Here is a 17,640-nt window from a genome sequence, read left to right on the forward strand (position 1 = left end):
GATAATAATGTTATACTAAACTTAAAAAAATTATAATTATAAAATATTATTTTTAATTTACCATGTCAAATTAAAGTGTAAGTTCGTGCATCACACGAATTTAACACTAGTATTTAAAAAAGGGCATAGTTTACTTTACTAATAATAATAATAAATTTATGTATAAAATTGGGAACTAGGAACTAATATGTTTATCATATCCTCTGCATTAAATTATATTCTGAAAATAATATTCATGCATTCTTTTTTTGGTAGCTAATATTCATCCATTGTTATTTATCCTTATCTAGAAGTTTAAACCAAAAGAGTGAAAGACCGAAACAAACAAATCAAAATTTGTTTCACTATTTTTTATTAAAAATAAAATATTTTTATTAAATTTTGAATATATTTAAATACTTCTATAAAAAAATATTTTTATTAAAAACAAATTTTGAAAAACAAATACAGACTCTCTTTAACAGATCCACCATCGTTTTCTTTATAAAGTATTAAAGGCCAAACTATTATTCTTCACCACTTAACAATAGTTAGCTAGCAATGGCTACTCTCACTTGTTCCGTAGCTGAGCTTCAATCACTTCTTATCAACAATGGAGGCAACACTTCCATGGCAACAGAAACTGCCAAATACATATGTGGAAGATTTGATGCTATCTCTAACAACTTTCTTGACACAAACCATGCAGTGGACAACACATACCTTCTCTTCTCTTCCTACCTTGTCTTTGCCATGCAGCTTGGCTTCGCCATGCTGTGTGCCGGATCGGTTCGCGCCAAGAACACCATGAACATAATGCTTACTAATGTCCTTGACGCCGCCACTGGCGGCATCTTCTACTATCTTTTTGGCTTTGCCTTTGCCTTTGGCTCCTCGTCCAACGGTTTCATCGGCGAACATTTCTTTGGCCTAACGCAGTTCCCGTCCGAGTCCTTCGACTATGCAAACTTTCTTTTCCAATGGGCTTTCGCCATCGCCGCCGCCGGCATAACAAGTGGATCCATAGCTGAGAGGACACAATTTGTTTCCTATTTGATATACTCTTCGTTCTTGACGGGGCTAGTTTACCCGGTCGTTTCGCATTGGTTTTGGTCATCGGACGGTTGGGGAAGCCCTGCAAGGGTTGATCCAGAAACACTGCTGTTTGGTTCGGGAGTCATTGATTTTGCTGGATCAGGTGTTGTTCACTTGGTTGGTGGTGTTGCTGGATTTTGGGGTGCCTTTATTGAAGGACCAAGGATTGGAAGGTTTGATCATGAGGGAAAAGCTGTGGCTATGAGGGGACATAGTGGTACTTTGGTTGTTTTGGGAACCTTCTTGTTGTGGTTTGGTTGGTACGGATTTAACCCTGGCTCGTTTCTCATCATCTCCAAGGCTTATGGTGAGTGTCTTATGATTCACAAAAATGCTTTAATGTCATTAAAAAATACTATCTATTTATTAAAATTAGTAATTTTATATATAAAATTACATGTATAACTTCGTTCATTTTTAATAATTTTAGTGTACATCTAATGTTTATGTTCATGTAACTGGATTGAATTTTTTATTTTTTATTTAACCCTTTTTTTTCTTAAAACTGATGTTTTGGAAATAAAATCGAGAAAATACTCAAGTTGGTTGTTGAAGTTATATTCGAGCCTTAATTTAGTCCTTTTATACTATAAATTAGACAGCGGTATAAAAAGAGAGAAGGACTAACATGATATTCAGGGAGCAATTGATGCATATTTAAAAGGCCTACAAACTTATTCTCTTAAAATTTTTTATCAAACACGTGGCATTCAACCGCCAGTTACTTTCTCACTGAATCCGCGTTTATCTGAGTTCAAGATTTTGAACTCTTCCAATCTTTGATATCCCAAAAAATTTTCATATTCACATATAGTATGCATTTAACACTTGGATTTGTATAATGTTGAAACATAGGTAAAAGTGGTTCTTTCTATGGACAATGGAGTGCAATTGGTAGGACTGCTGTGACAACAACACTTGCAGGTTGCTCAGCAGCATTGACAACTCTTTTTGGCAGACGTTTGCAAACTGGTCACTGGACTGTCACAGACGTTTGCAATGGCTTGCTTGGCGGATTCGCCGCCATCACTGCCGGCTGCTCTGTAGTAGACCCTTGGGCTGCAGTGATATGCGGATTCTTCGCGGCTTGGGTGTTGATTGGATGCAACATTCTAGCTGAGAAATTCAAGTATGATGATCCCTTGGAAGCCTTCCAACTCCATGGTGGATGCGGCGTCTGGGGGATCATTTTCACTGCGTTGTTCGCGATAAAGGAGTATTTGAATGAGGTCTTTGGAGGGCCAATTGATAGGCCTTATGGTTTGCTAATGGGAGGAGGTGGAAGGCTTTTGGCTGCACATGTTATTCAGATTTTGGTTATTGTTGGTTGGGTTAGTGTTACAATGGGAACGTTGTTCTTTGTTTTGCACAAGTTGAAGCTTTTGAGGATATCATCTGAAGAGGAGATGGAAGGTTTGGACTTAACTAGCCATGGTGGAATGGCTTATGAGTATCATCATGGTGAACTTGAGCTTCTACAGAAACGTTCGCTTGAAGGAACAAGGATAGATCCTTAGATGATGTGTTTTTGTTAGGTACATTTTCTTTTTTTGGTATTTTGTTTTTGTTAGTTACATGTTATTGGTATTTTGGTAAACAGTTGTGTTTCCTTTTAGTTGTTAACTTGATGGATTCTAAGTTTCAGTGTTTTTGTTCCGTTATAGTGTTCATGTTTAAGAGGATTTTTTTTAAATAAATAATTTAATTATTTTAATTACCAAAATAAATAATTTGTAATATAGGTTTCCTTTTATGTTGTAAAGTGTTCAGAAAATGCTTTTGGCTGCTTCCATGTGCTGCAGTCCCATTTGCCTTTGGTAATATGTAACTGCCTTATTTCCTTTGTGCATCCTTTTCCCTCATTACTTTCTTCCGGCATTAACCATATTTGAACAACTTTCCCAGATTTTCCTTCAACATTTAGAATGAAAACATTAATATAATAATGTTTGTTATGATCAACAAAATATCAGATATATAACTGTAATTATTGCTTGACTTTGCTTACAAAATCCTAGGTACTAGGATGAAACAAAGTGGAAAAAAAGAAGCCACTGTAAACAGTAAATAAGTCACATTTGAATTCAAACTCAATAGACAAGAAAATGAAAATCCTTGTTAAACTGAAATCTTAGTTGCTATATTTGATAGAAAATTCAAACAACAACAAGTCTTTCTTCATATTGACATTACTGTTTCCAAATGATATACTAGGTATATACATATAAAGCCAAGAACACAAATTTAAACCACAAATAGTGAGTAAAGAAAGATTAATTCAAACTAATCTAATAGAATTATCTTTCTTTTGCTATTGACTTTAGGTTTAACCACTTCTATAGGAGAAGTGACAGTAGATTGTACCTAAATCGGATTTATCATGGAGCTTGAACCACCTCAAGAACAAGCTGCATTTCCAATTTTGCAGTCAACATGTGTCTTAGAATCCTTAGGCATTCTTCTCCTTGTTTATCCAAATTACTCTGCCTCTTCATTTCCTACTTCATCCAAAGAACATACCTACAATAGTCCACTTTGATGCTCCATTTGTAATTTCAGCTATAGATCAAGCCCATGGTTGAACGGGGAAATTCAGTTTACTCTGGTTGAATATAAGGTTAGTTCCATGAAATCCAAAAGTAATGTAACATCAACAAATAACTCATGCAATGAGTACAGTGTCACTGTCAGTAAGGTAACAAATAACACCTCATTTTAACAACAAAGTCTGAGTGTCTAAACTAATCATCACAATTTAGTGACATGCACAAGCATTAAAAATACAAATTATAGAACCAGGAAATATATTTGGATAACATGCAATAAGTTTAGGAGAGAATGAAAGACAATACCTGTTGAAGATGTTGGACAGAAAAAGCAAGCATACTCTTCCTGAGTCATGAAATCCAATATCCATCAACATTGATGTTGCGGATGTGGGACATTTTGGACAAAATTAACGGGTCCTTCTTCTGCCACCGTCTCCGCAGCAAAGAACCTCCACTGAAGCCGAGCATTGACAGAGAGGAAGGAAAGCTTTTCCCCGCAACATCCTGGAGGTTGGGACAATGATCTATCAATAGCTTCTGGAGATTGTCAAGTCCCTTGCAGTCCAAGATTTCTAGAGTTGGAAAGCTTCGCAGACAGAGTCTCTCAAGGGAGGGCGGCAGGCAACCGCCCATGGGAAAGGAATTGATGTTATCATAAGGATGTTCGATGTCAAGATGTGTAAGACAGTGATCACACAAGTCCATGGATGCTAGGTACATCACCAGCTTCTTGCAACTCTGGATTTCAAGCTCTCTCAGGTTAGGTGGCAAACCCCCGTCGAAGAATGATTCAATTTCTGGGCAATTTCTTAGGATGAGATATTCTAGATGGGGTGCAACCATCTGGAAAGACTCAAAACTAGGGCAGTTGTCAATGTGTAAAGAGCGGAGATTTGAAGTTGAAGCAGCAGTTGGATCTGATTCCTCAAGAGACCTCATATTTTTAAGGGATGAAATTGTAATTTTTGTTAGATTTGGAAAGCTTGCCAAAGGGAAGGACATGAGTGAACAACAACTGCTGGATATTGATAACGATTGCAATGACTCGTGCTGCTGCTCTTGCGCCGGCATTGGGAACTCTAGATACGGACAACGGTGAATGTCCAAGTTTTGCAATGCAGAGGGCAAACATGCTCCGGGAAATGATATGGACGAATAACATATTGAGATGCTTAAAGATTGTAGACAGTTTAGTTGGTTGCGTCCAATGGCCTCAAACACCGCCTCCACTCGTTGGGTTCCTTCAACAGATAGCTCTAGCATTGCATCTGCTTTTGGAAGAGTAAAAGCAAGTTGGTCACAGTGACGAATGCAAAGGCTTTCCAAAGCAGGTAGTTGGATGGGCAAATCTCCCCTTAACTTAGGACAGTATCGCATTGTAAGCACCCTAAGCCGAGGAAAAGCATCCAACTCAAACTCAGATGAAACTGAAAGCCACTCCTCCCAGTTATACATGTGATAAAAACTCAGAGTTTCAAGCATTGGAAAGGGTGCCCCACAAGAAGAAGAATTGTAAAACTCGGCACCGATGCGCGTTAACTTGAAAAACTCGCTGAGAAACAAGTGCTTCAAAGAGGGTAGCTGTCCAAGTGAAGGAAGCTCAAGACAATTGCTGCAGCCATTCAAGTAGATTTTGGTCATGTTTCTGTAGGAAGAATGTCCTAGCCAATTTGGAAATGTTTGACCCTTGTAGTCATTGATTGATAGCTCTCTCAAGTTTGTGTGAGGCCTTAAATTGTTGAGTATATCGTGAGAATCAACAATATGGTTGTTTGATGACCAACTCAAACGTAGACCCCTAATGTTCTTCTTCCCAGCAATTCTTGCCCCCGAAGCTTGATCACCATCAATGACATTGTCTAATTGGGAAATACGAAGTGTCCCATGAATATTTGCAAGAGCTCCCAATTCTTTAATACCATTATCCTCTGCATGCTTGCCGACAACATAATCACTTAAAAACTGCAAATCCTTTATTTTGCTTATTCCTTTTGGCATCTCTTCGAGATCAGCTCCTTGAATATCAAGATGACGTAAATTTACAAGATCTTGCATATTGTTGGGTAGCTTCTTTAGTAAATAACAATCCTTCAACTTCAAAGTCTGGAGATTGTACAAATTACACAATTCCTCAGGCAATATTTTTATACGTGTACATGAGAGATCCAAATAACGCAGATGAATCAATTCACCTACTGAATCAGGTAATGAATGAAGAGGAATGGTATTAAATGACAAAACTCTTAAGCACTTCAACTCTGATACAAAGACATGAGGAGCATTTTCCATACTGAACGGATCCATTCGACCCAAATTTATTTCAAGAAATGTCCTCACATCTTTTACCTTACCACAAGCTTCCACTAGTTGCGAGAAGGGATAGTTTCCTCTTGAGTTATGCAATAAATGACGGGTTTTATTGCTGATCCCGATGTTTTCTTCACGTTTTTCAGCTCTAAAATAGAATTCTCCAGCATAAATTGTTGCCAAATCATGCATGATATCATGAATCACATAGAAGCTGTCATCAGTGCTAGAGGACTGAAAAAAGGATCTAGCAACCAATTGATCGAAATATTCACAACCAGTTTCTTCCAGAGTCTTTTTTCCTTTTGGATGTAAAAGTTCTTCTGCCATCCATAGCAAGACCAGCTCATCTTTATCAAATTCAAAATCCTTTGGAAACAAAGAACAATAAACAAAGCATCGCTTTAGATTTGAAGGAAGGTAATGATAGCTAATTTTTAGGGCAGGAATAATCTCGTCATTCTGATCTTCAAAAACTTCCCATAGTTCACTTTTCAATACACTATCCCAATCCCTTTCATCATAGTTTATTGTACGTAATAAGGAACCAAGGGCCTCTACCGCCAAAGGTAGCCCTTTGCACTTTTTGACAAGTTCTCGACCAACCGATTCTAGAGTTGAATACTCCTTCGATGCAGTAGAAAGAAATACACGTTTCACAAAAAGTGACCAACAATCTTTCTCTGACAATAAACCAAGCTTGTATGCTGAAATAGTTTTCACTACATCGGCAACATTATCATTTCGAGTTGTTACAATAACCTTGCTTCCCTTTTTCCCATATTGAAAAGGTTTTTGAAGACTTTTCCAGTTTCTGGAATTATCAATCCACACATCATCCAAAACAATTAAGAATTTCTTCCCCATTAACTTATCCTTCAATCCAGTTTGAAGTAAACTCAAATCATCCTCGTTACAAGAACTAGATCCTGCTGCTTTTATTAAGGTCTTTGTAACCTTAGCAATGTCAAATTGGTCGGAAACACACCCCCATGCTCTAGTGTCGAATTTCCTCTCCACTCTGACATCATTGTAAACCAACTGAGCCAAGGTAGTTTTTCCAACTCCGCCCATTCCCACAATGGGAATCACAGATATGTTAGCATCACAGGTATCATCTAACAACAATTCTATGATGGCTTCTTTGTCATTATCCCTTCCAAATATCTCAGAACTTTCAACTAGAGATGATTGAATTCTCCATGACATGTCCCCCAGATCTTTGGCAATCTCTTCTTTTAGACCAAGATCATCTTTCTCTTCAACAATAGACTCCAGTTTATCAACTATGTCTTGCGTGCTATTTACTACCCCCATCTCATCAACATCACAGTATTCCACGATTGAATCAACATAGTGAGACCAGGAAGAAGAGTTACCTGGATCCCTTTGAATGGGAGTGGCAGTGGCAGCTTTAGTACAGAGTTCATCAAGCAAGTCATCAGCCATATAGAGAGAATCTTGGAGATCAACAAGCCACTTCTTCACTTCTTGGTCTTTGATCTGCTTCTGCTCAGCATCATCAAGCACAGGTCGAACGGCACGGAGACATGCCTTCAACTTTTGAAGCAACTTCTGGTCAGCTAGCTTCCTTGCTATTGGGGTTGAGTTGACAGAAGACAGCTTGTTCAAAACAGCATCAACAAAGGAAGCGAGATAAGCTCTACCCTCAAATTTTGCAACCATTATTCAGGACAAGAGATTACAACAAGCAAAAAGAAAAGAAGAGTGGTTGCAGCTAGATTGCAATGTAAACAGATGTTTTATTTTTTCCTCAAGCACAAGAGAAACTGTTTGCGGTTTGCTTTGCACTTAATATGATATGTTTTTTTGCTAAGTATTATATTATTTGCCTAGATGAATAATAGAGGGTAGTTTTTTCTGAATGAAATTGACTTCATCTGCTACTTTCACGTGGCTTACTATGTGGACATGCCAACCATTAATAATTCCCTTCACATGTCCATGTATTTAGTCAATGCTTCTTGATATTGATGCTCTCTAGCAAATGGAAATCTTTTAACTTTTTTTGGTGACTTAATATTTTTTTTTGGTATAATCAATAATAAGCTTCTATATTATACTCCACGGTACTCTCTAGTTGGTAGATGATATATTTTGTTTGAAGGATCAATAGATGCTGGGAAATATGTTAATCTACGAACACATGTGAAAAGAAATGGAGTTTGATATGATTTTTGGTTTTGCAAACCCCAATTGGCTGTGCTTATATCGAATGAGAACAGATTTTACAATGTGAAAAAGATGGCATTGTCACATAATTTATTTGAGTATAAAAGCATTGAAAAGACCTATTTTATAATATATTAAACAGATATTTAAAAAAATGATAGAATGATCTTTGACAATTTACAATTTTATAGGCTTGTTTTAGTGAATTTTAAAAAAAATATATATTTTTTGAGTTATTTTTTTAAATATTTTTTAAAAAAATAAAAATAATTTTATGTTTGGATATCTCATACAAAAAGATCTTTTTATTTATCAGTTAAATTATTTTTTGTTTATTTATTATGTGAAAACATCTTTTTTTTATGAAAAAAGATCATTTAAAAAAATGTAAATTGTAGCTTCTAAAAAAAAATTTTTTTAATACTTTTACTTTTACTACTAAAAATTTATTAAACACGATAAAAAAAATTTTTATTAAAAAAATATATTTTTCTATCACCCCACCCAAACAAGCACATAGTATGTAACATCAGCATTTTGGTCCAAATATCATTTTTTTTCCTTTGCTTTTTGCTGATCTAAAGTTGGACTATTTGTTTTCATTTCTCATTTTTACATTCTTTTACTATTACTAGTAGGGTATACATGGACCGGGTCACACCGGGTTTGGTTTAATTCAGACCCGATCTAAAATATAGATCGGGCCTAATTTTTAAATCTTAATCCGATTTTAAATTCGATGAAACCTACGCACCTTCGGGTCGGGTAAAAACTGGATCTTTAACATGTAAAAATCACCTAATCTCCAACCATTATTTCACAATTCACATAGAAAAATTCACTTAAAAAATATAACAAAAACTAACCCTTCTCTAAAATTAAAGCATAACCATAATCAATACTAATATTGTCTAATAACACCAAATATTTAAATCAATACAAATAACACAATATTATGCATTAATCTAAAGTCTTATACATTTTAAACATAAAACATTAACTTATAATCTTATAATGACTAATAACACAAAATATTAAGGTTTACAATATCTATATTCCACGTAAGAATAACCATCATCCATCACTAATAACACAAAATATTAATTGTGTATCATGACCGGGCCACCGGGCCGAGTTCGGGTGACTCGAGCTATGGCCCAAACCCGACCCGAAATAATGACCAGGTCTATTTTTGAGACCCTTATCCGGCTCTAAACCCGATGAAATCACACTAAATTAGCCCCTAAAGTGTTCGGGACCGGGCCAAGTCTTCGGGCTAGGCCGGCCATGTACACCCCTAATTACTAGTAGTAAATCTGTGCACTTGCTAAGGCTTCAAAACAGATCTCTTTTTTCAATTTAAAGAATAACTATAGTATTATTGTAATCAATTCATACTTTGTTTGTAACAAATCTAATTAATGTGCAAATAGCATTGTTCCAATTCACTTTTTTTTATAAAAATTAGTTAAATCAAATTAGAGATATTTAACCTTTGCAATTCAAAGGGGAGGAGGAATCCATCTTTTGCATATATACTATTATATCTGAGTAAAATATTTCTCACATAATAAAAATAACAATATAACTAAACTTAAACTATTGTATTTTTTCAAGATAACTTTAATCCTTTTTACTATTTCAAAGTATTTAAAGAGATTGAAAAAAAACATAAAAAATTTTGAAACGGGAAAATAAATTTTTTAATATCTTTACAAGATAATTTGACTATTTCTAAAAACATACATAATTATTTACATATTATCTTTAACTATTACACATTGTAGTAGTGTTTGTTTTGAGGTACTGAGACAGAAACTGAGAGATTGAGACTCAGTATCATGTTTGTTAGTTTAGAGACTGGTACTAAAATTTCTTTCTCTGTCTTCAAAATTTCAGTATTTCAGTACCTCAAAAAAATAGGGACGCAAGGGACTAAAATTTTTAGAGATGGAGACTAAAATTTTAATAATATTTTATACCTAAAATACCTTCATTTCAATTAATTGATTTCAATTTTACTCTTTGTACAAATTAAATTAAAATTTCATTCTTATTTTAATTTCTGTCTCCCATTTTGCACCAAATAGAATACTGAAATTTATTTCAATCTCTGTCTCTTAATCTATGTCTCTCAGTCTCAATCTTTCCATCTCTGTCTCTCCACCAAATGCTACTTGTAAGTTGTTTTTTACTAAATTAAATTATAATTATTGTCTTTCATATACTTTAAACTTTTTTAAACATGATACTGTCAATAAAAGTTAGATATTAAACACTACATTTATCCATATGCTCATCCGAAATACTATTCAAATATTTCCTAAAAACAAGTTGTAGCTCCCGTCTAATTGTCAATGGGCTAATATGTTGTGCAATAGGTTTAAGCTATATGAACACTTGATATTCTTATAAATAACATCCTGCATAACATGAAAAAAAAAAATTATGTATTCAATACAATGAAACTAACAACCATCCAATGGACCTAAGCAAGATTATAAATATAAATTAATATAATATCTTTTATTGATTACACAAATTTATATGGATCACATTGAACCCTGAATCTTTCATACATGTAGTATGAATTCTTGAACTACTAATAAAATTCTGTATTTAAAAAAAAATTAATAACATTAATATAGTTACACAACATAATTAATACACGTTAAAAGAATTCAAAATCTCAAACCATACAAACAACAAATATATTAAAATTTTTATATAAAAAAGAAAAATATGAAAGCTTTGTTTTAATTAGTATACCCAATGATTTAATCTTTTAAGAATCATCTTCTCTCATAGGATCTTCCAGCTTCCAAGGTAAATTTAATGGATTCTAATGTATTTCAATCCATAGTATCTGCATATTTTTCTTTTTGGGATGACTTTTTTTTATATAATTAAAATCATCAAGTTCTCAAACAGCATACAAATTCCATGTTCTGCGTCACAGTATAATCTCTAACCACTTTTTAAAACAAAACTATCCAAATCAAAACAAACAAAAATAACAACATAAGTAACAATAAAATCAATAACAAATAAGTTATATTATAGAATTCTACCTATCTCTTCCACCCCATTTGCTTGGATTTCTCTTTCCTTTTTCCATGCATCTCGTCAATATAACACCTCATTCTTCATCTCATCAAAATTTAAAATCTTATTTTGAAAAATAATGCTATTTCTTATTCTTGATATAGTCCATATTGTTACAAAAATAGAGACTCTCATACCTAGAGGTGACAAAACGGATCGAACCCGTCGGGCCGATCCGCTAAAAAAGGCGGGTCAGGCTAAGATTTGGAGTCCGCCAAATTAAAAAATTCTGCCAAAACTGCACCGACAAATTAGTGGATTTTTGCGGAGCGAGGCGGGCCGGTTTGCCAGGCCGAAGATATTTTTTTCCTTTTTTATTAAATAAAAGAGTGATTACTATTATAAAATTAATAATTATAGAATTTTTAAATACTTTTTTTCATTTTTTGTTTATATTCTTCTTTTAGTTATTAACTTTATTTATTTTATTTTACAATTTCGTATATATGTTCAAATTATGTGACTTATTTTTTAAAATAAAGATGATTCTATTGACAAATATTATTTTGAACAATTTTATTGAAGTTAAAAATAAAAAAATAGTGAAAAAAATATATTATAATTTAATTAGTTTTTATTTGTATTTAATTTTTTAATTATTATTTTTTGGTTAATTTTAATGAATTTTATTTTAAAAAAAAAACAAAGTCAAGCGGGCTAGCTTGCCAATCCGCCATAAAGCGGGGTGGGCTAACATTTTAAACCCATTTTAGTTGGCGGGGCAGGCCGGTCCGCCCCGTTTTGGGGGCGGGTCTAGGCGGGGCGGGGCGGGGCGGGCCGGCCCGCTTTGCTACCCCTACTCATACCTTTTTCTCTCTTTATTATACCCACCACTTGTAAGACCTAAGACTTTTGAAAAGTCTTATTTTGAACTAATCTAAAATCATATATCTATTTATAGTTTTAATTCCATAAATTATCTTATGGAAGGTAATTAAAGGTAGTTTTGATTAATTCGATTTGAAATAAATTAAGGTTTTCATCCAAACTCTATAATTATGGATTATTTTTCTATTTGCAACTTAAAGTTCTAGAAATTCAAAAATAATGAGTTTGGGCAATTTAAATTAAGATTTTATCTAATTTTATAATTATTGAGTTATTTTATATATTTAAATTGTAAAGTTGGTAGTTGTAAAATAATAAGGATTTTTATACGATTTGGACATTTTATTAAAAATAATTTGTGAAATTGGTGATCAAATAGTATTTCTATATATTATTATTGTTGGATTATAATTTATTTCCAATTACCATATTATCCCCATTTTTATTTGAAATTACAAAACTACTGATGCGTGAGCATCTTGTCTATCTTTCTCTAGTGAATTTGCACTAAATTGTTGAGTTTAATTAAGAATTATTTATATTTTAGCCACTATGGATGCTATTTTGAGTTTTGGGCAATTTTATTTATGTTAGGTAGCATTCGGCGGAATTTGACGAAGTTTCTGCAGCACAAGAATCAAAGGAGATGGCTGCGAGGAGTGACGCGCACGCGTGCCTGACGCGTGCGCGTGATCTGGAAGTATCCATGGCGACGTGTATGCGTGACTGACGCGTACGCGTGATTTGAAGATTTGCTCAGCAACGTGTCCGCGTGACCGACGCGTCCGCGTGACTCGCAGAAAAGACCATCGACGCGTCTGTGTGACTGATGTGTACGCGTGACATGCGCCACATGCAGAAAAATGCTGGGGAGGATTTCTAGGCTGTTTTGACCTAGTTTCCAGCCCATAAAACATATATTAGAAGCTGTAGAATGGACAAAGCAAGTGATCCCCACCCATCAGCTGAAGACTTATTAATTAACTCGAATTTAAATTTAAATCTTATCTTTTAGAAAAAAATAGAGTAAACTACCATTTGTACCCACGAAAGTTGAAAATGCTGACATATCTACCCATAAAAAAAGGAAATTACCATTTGTACCCATGAAATATGGTTTTTACAAGCAAAATTATCCAAATACTAAAAAATTATCTAAAATCCTTAAACTACCCTTATCTCTATCACTACTACTGTCATCTCCTTCCCTCCCCCCTCTCCTCTCTCTCTTTCAATGTTCTCATCTTTTTCCCACCACTGCCACCACCACCACTAACCCATCCTCTCCCTCTCCTTCCATTTTTTGAGCTCGTCGCCGCTGCCATAATCTGTCAAATTTGCCAACTCCTTCCTCTTTCTTTTTCTCCCGCTTTCCTTATGTGTTTTGCTTTTCTCTCTCTCTTCTGCTTCTTCGAATTCTCAACCCAGGAAAAGGGCTTCACCATCATCAACAACAACATAACCATCTTCAGATTTTTTCCCCCCACACTCTCTCTTACCTACAAAATCCCTTATCTTCACCACCTCACCACCTCCTTCACCCAATCACCTTTCTAACCCTAACCCTCTTCACCCAGCCACCACCCCTCTTTCCCTTTCTAATCTCAAATTCCACCACCACCCCCTTCACCCAGTTACCATTCCCTTTCCCTCCAAAACTCACACACGGAGACATTACACACACCCCCACCCGAGGAAGAAGAAGAGAAGAGGAGGGGGAACGAGACTACACTGGCAACGTGGGGACTCGCTGCCGCTATCGCATCATCGTCGCTGTTGTTGAGGAAGTCCAAAGAGGAGATGTGAGCTAGAACCAAGGAAGGGGGAACTACTGTCGCTGTCGCGCCCTGCTGCTGTCGCTGTCGCGCCCTGCTGCTGCCGGCTCCGTCACATCTGTCGCCACCATTGATTGAGTCTGTCATTGTCATTGTCGCTGGTCGGGAAGGAAGAGAGCGCGCAAGAGATCGGAAAAGGAGGAGAGGGCAAGAGATCGGAGAAGGAGGAGAGGGCGACGGCATGCAAGAACCATTTTTTCTCTGCTTTTTCTATTGTTATTGTTGTTGTTGCTGCTGCTGCTGCTTCTTTATGTGAAGAAGATGATAATGTTGGTATAGTGGTGGTGGTGGTGATGGTAGTGATAAAGGAAATGAGATGGTGGTGGGATTTGAGATTAGAAAGAAAAAGGGTGGTGGTGGCTGGGTGAAGAGAGTTATGGTTAGAAAGGTGATTGGGTGAAGGAGGTGGTGTGGTGGTGAAGATAAGGGTAATTTAGGAATTTTAGATAATTTTTTAGTGTTTGGATAATTTTGCTTGTAAAAACCATATTTCATGAGTACAAATGGTAATTTTCTTTTTTTATGGATAGATATGTCAGCGTTTTCAACTTTCGTGGGTACAAATGATAGTTTACTCAAAAAAATATTATTTTTAGTTTTAGATAATTAGATTTTAAATCTATTAGGATTAGTTATAAAAAGGGATCTGATGCCGTCAGATTAGAAAGAGAGTACATTTTTTACCAGAACCCTTATTTTTCTTCTCTGAACCATGAGCAACTAATCCTCCATTGTTAAGGTTGGGAGCTCTGTTTATTTGTATGGATTTATTCGTTTGATCTTTCTAATTTAATCCATGTTTAGATTTATATTTCAATAATTGTTTTTGCTCTTTATTTCATGAATATAGGTGGAGCGGAACTATGGCCCATGTTCTAATTGAGTTCTTGTAAAACTTGAAAAAACTCTTTACTTGAACAACAACTTGAAAACATATTATACTGAATTTCTAATTATTTGTATTTAACGGGATACGTGACGTATAATCCCCTTATTTTTGGATAATTAGGATTCTTTTGGCATATAAACTAGAAATTGAGCCTCACCCTCTAATTGGAATTAATTGACCAAGAAATTGGCAATTAATAAATTTTAGAAGAGACTAGGAAGGTCTAAGGAATTAGAGTCTAGTCACATAGTTTTCCATGAAATTAAATCTTGCATGATTAAAATAGTTAGTAAGAAAAATAAATCTGGAAAAATAGATAACTTCGAAACCTTAACTGCTTTCTCAATATTTTATTCCCAACTTATTTATCTGCATGTCTTTAATATTCTTAATTTACTATTTAATGCTCTTTGCATATCTCAAAACCATTTTTTGATTGCCTAACTAATCCTATCAAACGCTATTGTTGCTTGATCCATCAATCCTCGTGAGATCGACCCTTACTCACGTAAGGTATTACTTGGTACAACCCGGTGCACTTGTCGATAAGTTTGTGGGTTGTAAAATACCTAACCAAGTTTTTGGTGCCGTTGCCGGGGATTGATAGTGATTAACAACTATCAGTTGTTTGATTGCTTAGATTAGGCATTTTGTTTTTAATTTTATTAAATCTATTTAAAAAAAATAAAAAAATATCGAAAAAATAATAAATTTTTAATAAATAAATAGCACCAATATTTTTCTTAATTTCTGAAATTAAGTTTGGTGTTACCTATTTATATTTATTTTATTTAGTATTTTTATTTTATTATTTTACAAAGATTACCTCACTGGGAATTTTCTACACTCCGACGTAGAGATTCTCATCTTTTCTTGTTTTTTGCTTGTTTATGCACAGGAATAGAGACAAAGAACATCTCTTAGACCTTGATCCTGAACCTGAAAAGACTTTCAGGCGGCGTTTACAACAAGCAAGGCTTTACAAGGCTGCAGAATCCACTATGGATCCGAATAATACTGATAATGCCAATGGGACAAACCCGAATGGGAATGAGCAACAAAGAAGAGTGCTTGGCTCTTACTCTTCTCCTACTGCAGCTCTTTATGGAAAAAGCATCGTGGTGCCTCCTATTGCTGCGAATAATTTTGAGTTGAAGCCTCAACTGGTCACTCTGGTGCAACAAAACTACTAGTATCACGGTCTTCCTCACGAAGACCCAAATCAGTTTATTTCTAGTTTTCTGCAAATTTGTGATACTGTGAAGACAAATGGATTAAACCCAGATGTGTACAAACTCATGCTCTTCCCGTTTGCTTTGAGGGATGGAGCAAAGCTATGGCTAGATTCCCAACCCAAGGAGAGTTTGAATACTTGGAACAAGGTGGTTACTGAGTTTCTTATAAAATTTTTCCCACCAAAGAAGCTGACCAAGCTTAGGATGGAGGTTCAGACTTTTAGGCAGAAAGATGGTGAGACTCTGTATGAAGCTTGGAAGAGATACAAGCTATTGACTAGGCAATGCCCTCCGGATATGTTCTCCAAATGGACATCTTTTATAAAGGCTTGGGTGAAATGTCCAAGATGTGCCTAGATAATTCTGCAGGAGGTTCACTGCACAAGAAGAAGACACCGGAGGAGACTATTGAGCTTATTGAATTGGTTGCTAGCAACCAATATTTATACTCTTCTAACAGGAATCCTGTGAACTCTGAGGCTCCTTAGAAGAAGGGCGTCATGGAAGTAGAAACTCTTAATGCTCTTCTTGCTCAGAACAAGCTTATGTCTCAATAAATAAGTCTACTTACTCAACAGATGGGTGGCATGCAAGTCTCAGCTATCAACACCCAAAATCCCCCTCAAGAAGCCTCTTATGACATGACAGGTAATTTTGTGTAAAATGATAATCAGGATTATGCTCAAGCTTCTTCTAAACAGGTTAATTACATGGGGAGTGCTACTAGAAATCCCAACAATGATCCTTATTCTAAGACCTACAATCAAGGATGGAGGAATCACCCAAATTTTGGGTGGAGAGACCAATCTCAGAGACCTCATAATTTCAACAATAATTCTCAAGACGGTTTCCAACAGAACAGTTACAATAACCGCTAATCTCAGCCTCAGCAGGCTAACTCTAAATCCAAGGAAGATTCTAATTGGGAGATGATGATGAGTTTCGTGCAGGAAACCAAAGCCTCCATTAGAAACATAGAAATGTAAATGGGCCAAATAAGCAAGTAATTACTTGAAAGGTCTGCAAGCACATTTCCAGGTGATTCAGTGGTAAACCCAAGAGAAGACTGCAAGGTTATTCAGTTGAGAAGTGGTAAAGTAACTGGTTTTGAAACCAAGGCCAATGAAGAATTAGTTGAAAAAGAAGCCCCAGAGAAGAAGGAAGAAGTCGAGCACACACCTCCTAAGCGTGCAGATAACCCTTTCCCTGATTCTCTTGACACTTATCCTACCTTGCCAAAGGCTCCAGAATACAAGCCGAAAATGCCATACCCTTAGAGGCTTCAGAAGACTTCCAAAGAAAAACAATTTTCTAAATTTTTATATGTCTTCAAAAAGCTACAGATCAACATTTCTTTTGCAGAGGCTCTTGAGCAAATGCCTCTCTATGCTAAATTTATGAAAGAATTGTTGATCCACAAGAGCAACTGGAAGGAATAAGAAATAGTGGTGTTAACCAAGGAATGCAGTGCCATTATTCAATACAACCTTCCTGAGAAGATGCCAGACCTAGGGAGCTTTGTCATTCCTTGCACCATTGGAGATGTCACCATTCAGAGAGCTTTATGTGTCCTTGGAGCTAGCATCAATCTCATGCCACTTTCAGTAATGAAAAAGCTTCAAATT

General features: G+C 35.4%; 2 protein-coding genes and 1 non-coding gene across 4 annotated transcripts; 1 reads left to right on the top strand and 2 right to left on the bottom strand.

The window, feature by feature from the left end:
* Positions 1–452: 452 nt before the first annotated feature.
* Positions 453–2,923, top strand: LOC112741238 (ammonium transporter 1 member 4). The gene is made up of 2 exons (XM_025790129.3): positions 453–1,381; positions 1,930–2,923. Exons 1-2 carry the CDS (start codon positions 541–543, stop codon positions 2,589–2,591), a joined length of 1,503 nt encoding a protein of 500 aa, XP_025645914.1. The 5' UTR covers positions 453–540; the 3' UTR covers positions 2,592–2,923.
* LOC112741228 (putative disease resistance RPP13-like protein 1) lies at positions 2,741–7,759 on the bottom strand. Of its 2 annotated transcripts, XR_011871906.1 has the most exons (3): positions 3,927–7,734; positions 3,439–3,676; positions 2,741–2,985 (listed from the first exon to the last, which is right to left on the bottom strand). XR_011871906.1 is itself a non-coding variant. In XM_025790119.3 (2 exons), the coding sequence occupies exon 1, from the start codon at positions 7,614–7,616 to the stop codon at positions 3,972–3,974; it is 3,645 nt and encodes a 1,214-aa protein (XP_025645904.1). In that variant the 5' UTR covers positions 7,617–7,759; the 3' UTR covers positions 3,193–3,676; positions 3,927–3,971. The 2 variants fall into 2 exon arrangements, 1 of the variants encoding a protein (XP_025645904.1); XM_025790119.3 differs by lacking the exon at positions 2,741–2,985 and having other exon boundaries at positions 3,193–3,676; positions 3,927–7,759.
* Positions 7,760–16,210: 8,451 nt separating this feature from the next.
* On the bottom strand, positions 16,211–16,317 carry LOC112764266 (small nucleolar RNA R71). Its single transcript, XR_003183075.1, has one exon. It is a non-coding gene; the product is annotated as a small nucleolar RNA R71 (small nucleolar RNA).
* Between the last annotated feature and the right edge of the window lie 1,323 nt (positions 16,318–17,640).

This window comes from Arachis hypogaea, chromosome 2, assembly GCF_003086295.3.
Source record: "Arachis hypogaea cultivar Tifrunner chromosome 2, arahy.Tifrunner.gnm2.J5K5, whole genome shotgun sequence".
In the NCBI taxonomy this organism is placed as follows: Eukaryota; Viridiplantae; Streptophyta; class Magnoliopsida; order Fabales; family Fabaceae; genus Arachis; species Arachis hypogaea.

Bases quoted from the DNA above. Each gene is read 5' to 3' on its own strand.
- LOC112741238 (XM_025790129.3), top strand. From the start codon at position 541: ATGGCTACTCTCACTTGTTCCGTAGCTGAGCTTCAATCACTTCTTATC. The intron at 1,382-1,929 runs GTGAGTGTCTTA...GTTGAAACATAG, and splicing joins CATCATCTCCAAGGCTTATG to GTAAAAGTGGTTCTTTCTAT.
- LOC112741228 (XM_025790119.3), bottom strand. From the start codon at position 7,616: ATGGTTGCAAAATTTGAGGGTAGAGCTTATCTCGCTTCCTTTGTTGAT.